Consider the following 8,812-nt stretch of genomic DNA (forward strand, 5'->3'; position numbering starts at 1 on the left):
TGCAAAATATATGATTAGTATTTATTATTGTTTTATTTATTTAATATAAAAAACTGGAATTATCACAATATTTATCATTTTTCCCTGTAAAGAAAATTATTATTATACATAATATTTTTATTGTTGTTGTTATAAATAAATGATTTAATTTGTAACCAATTATTAAGCGTCAAGGAAAAATAATTATTTTACAACCACCATCTGTTGTTGTTGTTTTATTTGTTATTATGGCTGCTCTATGTGTGTATTTATACATCAGTCCTGTTCGTTATAATCAAACCAGTACAGCAGTCCTTTTATTTTGAAAGCGCACTCTGCCGGTTTCCATGGTAACACCGTGTGACTTCACACACCTGCGCGCTCCCAAATGAAACGGGCTGCTAACGGCGCGCGCTCACGCGAACAACCTGGACAGATTGTGGGAGCTCAGTGCGCGCGCGCACGTGCTGGTGCGCGCGCACCCAATGTAGGTTACGTGTGCTGCAGAGTTTCTATTAATACTGAACGCGGCGCTTCCGGTGATACACGTTTGTTTATTCACTTGGATGGTTTCCTGCTTATTCTTTGTTCTTCTGGGTTCATCTGCAGAACACCAGCTTTAGTTCAAAGTTATGTTAAACAGTTTATGTTTAATATAGCTTCAAAAATAAAATAAAATGTTTTATGGATCAGTGAAAATGAGTCGTTTGTTGTTTTCTGTAGAAAAATAGTTTATTCGTTGTTGATAATAACTCGTGGCATGTTTCTTAAGGAAAACTGCACATTTTAAACAACAATAATATAATAATGGTATCAGGCGGTTGTTATTTGGTTCGTAGAATTACAAATTAAAAGCTTAAATAATAATTTTTGGTAAAGTCAGACAGTAATCATCAAAGTTTGGTGACAAATGATGGCATTTCCGTTTGGAAAAAAATACTACTCATTGATTAATTCATCTTAATTAATCATCTATTAATAATGATATGAATTAAATAATAATAAGTTAGTTCAGACTGAAAAAATAATGCAATTTTTCTAATTATTATTATTATTATTGTTATTGTTATTATTATTATTATTATTATAAGAAGAAGAAGATTTCTTTTTTTTCTTTTTAATGAAGCTTAACAAATTAAAAGGCCCCTGATGACTATTATTGTGAAAGCGCCTTGTAGTCCTGCCCGACCATGACGTACATCCGGTGGTACCAGGGTTCACTTTGCTGTTAAAACTCTTCGGAGCAGCTTCTCCTCTTCTTCTCTTCGCCGTAGATCTCTGTGGAGAACCTTCCTCACCGACCCGTGACCTCTGCTCCTGTCGTCGAGGCGCTTCCTACAACACTTGTCTGTCCGTGTCACGTCCAGGAACTTTTGCTTTTCGTGTCATTTTCGGGACTTTTCAGTCGCTGAATCCGCCCCCCGACGCTCGCTAACGTTAGCTCCGCTGCTAGCCACCATTCTCCCTCCGCGCGAAGAATCGATTAATCGGAATCTGAGCCATGGATCAAACCGGAGTCGCAGCAGAAACGCCAAAGGTGAGGAGCTCCGTGTGGCGGCTTGTCATCTTCTCTTCTGCTGTGCTGTCTTTGTTTAACCAGCCGCTGTAGCTAGCTGCTAACCTTAGCTGCTAACGTTAGCCAACATGGCCGCGCTGTGACAGTGTTCTCCTTAAAAGGCTCAATGAGCCTCAGTGGCAGCTGCTTTGGCACCACTTCACATGGAAATCAGCTCCGGCGCTGAGTCACGGGCTGGAAAACACTTTAGACGAGCAGCCGGTTCGCTTAAAACGGACCCGAGCTCGCTGCTGTTTCTGTTCAGCCTCCAAACTTCAGACCCGATCGATGACTCTCAATTAAAGTAGATTTACAGCAGTTAAAAGTACGTAAATACAAAGAAACGTCCTCAATCCGGAGTGTCAGTGTGTGGAAGTGGTGAAGCTGACATGTGAAGGTAAAGTGTTGGAAGTTTCTATCTTTAGAAACGCCCCTTGAACGCAGCATCATGTTTCAGGAGCTGGAGCCTGTTCGGAGGTTAAAAGTGAAGCTGTTGGTGGAATTAAATCAAGTTTAAGGCTGAATGTTTGACTCGCACAGTGACTACATCTACATGAACCACCTCCACCCAGGTGTAGCCGGTCTGATGGACGGCCTGAGCTCTGTCAGTAGCAGGTGAACTGGTTTTGAACGCACCAGCCGCTTCACGGCCTCCTGTTTCCTGTTCAGCTCTCAGGAGTCCACAGTTTACATTTTTACTCTCAGGCCCCGTTCTTTCGTTGGTGTTTTGTGTGTTTTCATGTTCGGAAAAGTCCGTTTTTAAAGCTTAAACTGAGGCCAGAGCCTTGCTAAGCCGGGCTCAGGTGGAGCTCAGACATGTCTGGACAAGTCCTCCTCCTCCATGACTCATCAGGGACCAAGCAGCTCACTGAACAAACCCTGGTCCTGTTTCCGTCTCACTAGCTCAGAATTAATCCGCTGTTATCACTTTAATAGCTGGTTAATGATCTCCTGGATGTGGAAACCTGAAAACATTCACATTGAAGATGCTGGAACCTCTGAAGGTTCCTCAGACCGATGAGCTGATGATGAAAATAGTTTGTGGTTAATTTAATAGTTAATAATTATGTGATCAATGATTCACTTCATTTGTTTTTTTTTTATTGTAGAACAGCGACACAAACATACAGCTCTGATGGGATTTAACCATATGAGGTCCAGAAAGGTTCATTTAATAACAAAACACCTTCACTGTTCTACATTTATGTCCAAATACGAGTTAGAAACCATAAAACCACCGGCAGTGGAAAAAGGGAAAACAGACGTACAGCGACGTAAGAACGAACTGACCGAGCTGGATCTAGTTCTACATCAAAAGGTGTTTAAAGAGGATGAAATTAAAAGATTGTGTTTATAATCCAACAGCTTTATAATTAATGAGACTTTCTGTGACGGTGTAAATGTTAAATTTGATATCAGGCAGAAATAAAACAAATAGTTGATCAATGAATTCATCATTTTTAGTCTTTAAACAAAAGCAGTGACAAAGTCAAATGTTCACGTTTCAGAGGAGAAGATTTTCTGCTTTTCTTTACTGCTGAGTGAATATTTGCTGAAACAAAACGACGTTTACGCTCTTCTGTTGTTGTTGTTGTTGTTGTTGACGTGTTATAAACCATCGATAGTCGATCAGTTCAACAGATGAGTCGTAAAATAAAGAAAACACGAGTGTCGGTAGAACGAAAGAGAGAAAGTTGGAGAAGAATCAACTCTGTTCTATTTACTATGTGTTCATGACTGTCTTTTAACTACCGTGGTTCTGGTTCTGCTCCAGAGTCCGTGGGGCTCGGTGGCCCCGGCGGCGCCGTCCTGCTCTCTGGCTGAGGTGATGAGCGAACAACTGGCCCGGCAGCTGGACGAAGAGGACAACGGTTTCCCGGCGCTGTCAGAGTGAGTCCAGCGGCGCCACCGTGTGGTCATTTGTCACCGACAGGCCGACCCGATCAGAACGAGGAACCCACCGGAGCTGCTTCCAGCTACGGGTCGACTGTTTCAGCACAAGCAGAGAATCCTTTAAATCCGGTTCTTACAGTTTAACCCCTGAAATGTCGGCTCCAGCGCCGTCTGGAGGTGTTTCTACAGCATTCAGAGCTTCAGATCTAAAAACAGATGAGAACTGATTAAAACTCAACCTGACGTCAGCGGTTTGAGGCTCTAAGAGGTCAAATAGTCCAGTTTGTTCACCTCCAGCAGCAGAACTTACAGAACAGTCGGCTGGATGAACACAAACGTTTCTCCTGTTGATCTCCTCACATTGAACTTTAAAGTCCTGCAGCTCAGACGTTCTCTGTGCAGGTAGAACGACACGAAATCAGAACGAGAACTTCTTCAGTTTTTATTCATCAACCTTTTCCACATGTGCCACCGACGCTTTGAGAAACGGTGACTCAGCGTATTTTATTTTACCGTTTATTTTATTTTTTAGGGGTCACAGAGGCGCCGGTTCAGTCCAGAATCTCCTACAAGTGTTTGATTTTCTATGAATTATTTTGGCGAGCTGAGTGTTTTTTCAGATTAATGGCGTGACGTCAGGTTTTGGGTTTCAGGCGGTTAAACGTTCGCGGGTCGGGTCGGTGGTTCTGTAACGAGGCGTTTACTGGCCGAGCCTCGATGTCGTTTATCTCTAAACACGTCTTAAACTCGACCAAACACAGAAATGTGGAAATCCGTCCTTTAGTTTCTTTCAGTCTCGGTGTTGTTTCAGCTTCAATCGGCTGAACTGGTTCCGTTTGTGACGACGAGTTTGTTTTTATTTCTGTAAACTAAACAGTCACTCAGTGTCGTTTTAATGATTTCTGTCAAACTAAAGAGGAGACCGAGTCCGTTAGAACCAACCAGAAGCTGCCGAGGCTGAATGTGCTCTTTGTGTCCAGACCAGCGTCCGACCCGCGGCTGACCGACGAGGCGGCCGACACCACCAGCGACCTGATGCTGGCCCAGATGCTGCAGATGCAGTTCGACCGCGAGTTCGACAGCCAGCTGCGGCGGGAGGAGAAGAAGTTCAACGGAGACAGCAAAGGTAGGAGCGCCTCCTCAGAGCCTCTGGATGAGGCCTCCTGCTGCTGGATGGTCTCTGGAGGTTTCTGCTGTAAACACATCTGTTCATGGTTCTCCTCCCAGTGTCCATCTCCTTTGAGAACTACCGCATGGTGCACCCCTACGAGGACAGCGACAGCTCCGAGGACGAGGTGGACTGGCAGGACACCAGACACGACCCCTACAGAGCAGGTAGGGACGGTGGACAGAATAACGGAAACGCCACCTGCGTGTAGCGACGGATGACAAACGCCTGGACGGTTGATTGTGGCTCGTCCTGCAGGTTAAACGCCTCAAATCGGAAAAACGACAAATTCAGCGCCGTAGGACACGAGGGAGGATTCTGATTTAACCGTCTGAAGAAGAAACTGTAGAAACAGAGAGAATTGAACTTTCCAACAGTCCCTGAACTACTCGTGAGACTTCAGCTCCGTCAGGAAAATTAACTAAGCTTCAAATCGTAGCGTGTCGTGTTCAGGAAATAAAGATAAATTAAAAAAAACTGTCTGCAGAAATGACCAGAGTCTGTAAAATGAAACGATCTGAGCAGCTTTACTGTTCAAGATTCAATCAGAATTCAGGTTAAAAGTTTAAATACATGTCTGTCGTGTTTATGTCCCAGATTTGCTGAAAGCTGTGGACTCCTGGACAAACGTTTTATGTATGAAACCTAAATGATCAGTAGTTTAGCGTCTGTTTGTCTGTTTTTAGTGATTTCTATTCTTCTAAAATGAGCAAACGGTGAGTAAACATCACCCAGAACCTTCCCTTCCTGTTTGGTCGCCGATCAGCGGCTACAACGTGAACAACGAGGGATGTTTTTAGTGATTTCTCTGCTGTGTCATCTCCCTGTCTGGGGTTTAAATTGTAAAAGGAGGAGGTTGTAAAGGTCCGATTGTCCGTGTGAGGCGTTATTTAATGTTCCAGTGAAGGATTAAACCATGGAGGGTTTTATAGTCCTGCCCTTTGGAACAGCCGACGGTCCGAACAAACAAACCCGATGACGTTGCTCTTGTTGTGTCCACGCCCTCCTGTGTTGTACCTGTGACGCTCTAACGCTGTCTGTCATCGTCCAGATAAGCCTCAGTCGACGCCCCGCAGAGGCTTCATGGGGAAGGGCAAGAACATCACCACCAAGCACGACGAGGAGACCTGCGGCCGCAAGAACACCGCCCGCATGGACAACGTAAGGAAACGCCGCCCTGCTCTCAGTCGACTGACCAGCCTGTCAAACGTTTTCAACCCGTTTGGTTCTGCCGTCAGACTGTGAATACCTCAGAGGTCTTGGTAGAGGAGGGTCCAGATTTATGACGTTTAGTTCATGTCAAAATGTCCAAATACGCCGTTAATAGAGAACTACTCCACCTCAGAGTGAATCCTGTCTGTAGATGATCAGCTGGTTGGTTCTGGAGGTGAAACGGTCCTTCCATAGTCTGGAACTGGTTCTGACCGACCACCATCACACATGCTGATACGACCATCCCCTCTATGAAGCACGGCGGCAGCGGCGGCATCATCAGGGTTAAAATGAGACTTGAAGATGAACAAAAATGTATTTTCTCTGGTGAATGATCAGAACCAGAACCACATCCAGGGTACCGATGAAATACAATTTGCTCTAAATGACTTAAATTGTCCAGATTGACTCAAAGTTTCTCCAAAACAAACCAGAGACTCAGAAATGATGGAAAAAGTCCATTAAAGGGATCAATCTGGACCCTCCTCTGTGGACTTCAAGGTTCTGGATCTCTGGAACATTCACAGTCTGAAGGTAGAACTCTGGTGCTGCAGATACAGAACCAGATGTTCTGAGGAGGTTCTGGGTTCAGATGTGGTTGGTTTCGTATGAAGGCCGGTTTATCCGACCAGAGGTGAACCTTGGCTGTCTGTCTCCAGTTCGCTCCGGAGGTCCACGTGGGCGACGGTCTGGGGATGGACCTGAAGCTGTCCAACCAGGTGTTCAACTCCCTGAAGCAGCACTGCTACAGCGAGCAGCGCCGCAGCGCCCGGCTGCACGAGAAGAAGGAGCACTCCACCGCCGTACGTATGAAACCGTCGATCCTGTCCGCCGCAGGACCGGTCCGATCCGACCTAACCGGTCCGATGTAAGGTTGTCCCCCCGGTCTGTCCTCAGGAACAAGCCGTGGACCCGCGCACCCGCCTGCTCATGTACAAGATGGTGAACGCCGGCGTGCTGGAAAACATCAACGGCTGCATCAGCACCGGGAAGGAGTCGGTGGTGTTCCACGCCGACGGAGGGAGGTGAGGAGGGAGGAGGGAGGAGGAGGGGAGGGGAGGAGGGAGGGGGGAGGAGGAGGGCTGCAGCAGCTCCTGGTCAGACGGAGGCCAGATGTTTGAACACCAGAGAGGAAACGAAAACTAAGAGAGAAAACTGCCTTGAACAGATGTTAGTGCCTGTCTTTATGTGTGTGTGTCTGTGTGCCAGCCTGGAGGAGCAGCCGGTTCCGGCCGAGGTGGTTCTGAAGGTGTTCAAGACGACGCTGAACGAGTTCAAGAACCGCGACCGCTACATCAAGGACGACTACCGCTTCAAGGACCGCTTCAGCAAGCTGAACCCGCGCAAGATCATCCGGCTCTGGGCCGAGAAGGAGATGCACAACCTGGCCAGGTACCAGAACCGGCCCGCCACGGTTCGACCCAAAGTGTCTGACGCCGGCCAGGGCTCACTGCACCCTTCACAATAAAAGTCTCAAATAGGACTTCAGATTATAAGAACAATTTCTGATTTGTCTGAAATGTTTATATCAGGACATATAAATAAAAACTTAAATCTGATATTTTAGCTTCATCCATCAAACACTTTCCCAGATATAAAAACCAGCAGATACCCGTAGAGACACTTTGAGCAGGGTCGTCTTTTCTCACATTAAAATTTGAAACCATTTGAACATCAACAGGAGATATTAGAGATAAAAACAGTTTCTCATCAGGTCATGGATTCAGATGAAATAACCTGATTATAGGTGGAGTATGAAATAAATTCAAGCCGTCATGAGAAGCCTGATGTTCCAATCACACAAAACTAAACTTTAATCTGAAATACTGGGTGACAGGAAGTGGTATTCGTTGAACTTTGAGAGCCGATTGATAAAATAATTACCAGAGCCGGAGTGAGGTACGACTCCGTACATTAAAACATCGTCGATCCTGAATCGACGACACGACGAGAAAAAACTGCTTTTGTCTCCAATGGTTCCTCAGATGTTCCCTCAGGCTTCAGTGAGAAAATAAAACGACGAGTTCTAGAACATTTTATAGCAGAAAGTGTTTAATCTGTGAAGCTGATGTTTCTCTTTGATGCTGTGAATCTGTCAAGTTGTCTGAACATGTGATGAAACGTGACTCGTGTTCAGGATGAAGAAGGCCCAGATTCCCTGTCCGGACGTGGTTCTGCTGAAGAAGCACATCCTGGTTCTGTCGTTCATCGGTAAGGACCACGTTCCTGCCCCCAAGCTCAAGGACGCCATGCTGGGCTCCGAGGACATGAAGGACGCCTACTACCAGGTCCTCCACGTACGTACCGCCGCCGCCGAGTTAACGTGTCCATACGGAGCGTCACAAGCTGGTCCTGTAAACATCAACAGTCTGTATTTATCTACTGGTTTTAAAAGGCAGAATAAATCACCTTTTATCAGAGCAAGACACTGAGTTACAGCTTTCCCACGGTCCTTGAACTACTCATCCGAAGCATATAGTTGGGATATTTTGCTCTGAGAAAATTTAGTCCGAAAACCAAAATGATGCGTTTCTCTATGTCACATGATCCAGAAGTTAAACATGAGGGGATTAAGAGGAAAGAAGAGGAGATGAAACAGAGCTCTGATGTATAAGTTTGGATTTATTTCTGTAAAATGTGCTGTTTGTAGTGAACACTGTGGGTTATTTGAACCTGTGTCGCCTCAAACCGTCTCGTTTATGTGTTTATCAAACTTCTACTCAAACGCAGCATCGGAGAGAATTCATCACAAGTTAACGAGCAGCGTTCGTGTCACTTTGTTTGAGCTAAATATCAGCAGATAGTGAAGGCGTTTGTTGGAATCGTGCAGCAGCTGAATGATGCGTCTCCTCCTGTAGGTGATGCAGACGCTGTTCCAGGAGTGTAACCTGGTCCACGCCGACCTCAGCGAGTACAACCTGCTGTGGCACGAAGGGAAGGTACGGCCACTTCCTGTCCCCTCTCCTCCTCTGACTTCCTGTCCCCTCTCCTCCTCTGACTTCCTG

The 8,812-nt window shown here is 45.8% G+C and overlaps 1 protein-coding gene across 2 annotated transcripts in view; it reads left to right on the top strand.

The window, feature by feature from the left end:
* Positions 1-1,055: 1,055 nt before the first annotated feature.
* Positions 1,056-8,812, top strand: part of riok3 (RIO kinase 3 (yeast)) — a 12,034-nt gene continuing 4,277 nt past the window's right edge. The window contains exons 1-10 of one of the 2 annotated variants that reach the window (XM_008296597.1): positions 1,056-1,931; positions 3,309-3,424; positions 4,408-4,553; positions 4,655-4,762; positions 5,647-5,756; positions 6,467-6,610; positions 6,705-6,832; positions 7,017-7,199; positions 7,945-8,104; positions 8,666-8,746. In XM_008296597.1, coding sequence (XP_008294819.1) covers positions 3,363-3,424; positions 4,408-4,553; positions 4,655-4,762; positions 5,647-5,756; positions 6,467-6,610; positions 6,705-6,832; positions 7,017-7,199; positions 7,945-8,104; positions 8,666-8,746 — 1,122 coding nt within the window. In that variant the 5' untranslated portion in view covers positions 1,056-1,931; positions 3,309-3,362. The remainder of the gene's footprint in view (positions 1,932-3,308; positions 3,425-4,407; positions 4,554-4,654; positions 4,763-5,646; positions 5,757-6,466; positions 6,611-6,704; positions 6,833-7,016; positions 7,200-7,944; positions 8,105-8,665; positions 8,747-8,812) is intronic. The other variant, XM_008296596.1, reaches the window with a different exon arrangement.

This window comes from Stegastes partitus, unplaced genomic scaffold, assembly GCF_000690725.1.
Source record: "Stegastes partitus isolate 25-593 unplaced genomic scaffold, Stegastes_partitus-1.0.2 Scaffold1137, whole genome shotgun sequence".
NCBI classification, from domain to species: Eukaryota; Metazoa; Chordata; class Actinopteri; family Pomacentridae; genus Stegastes; species Stegastes partitus.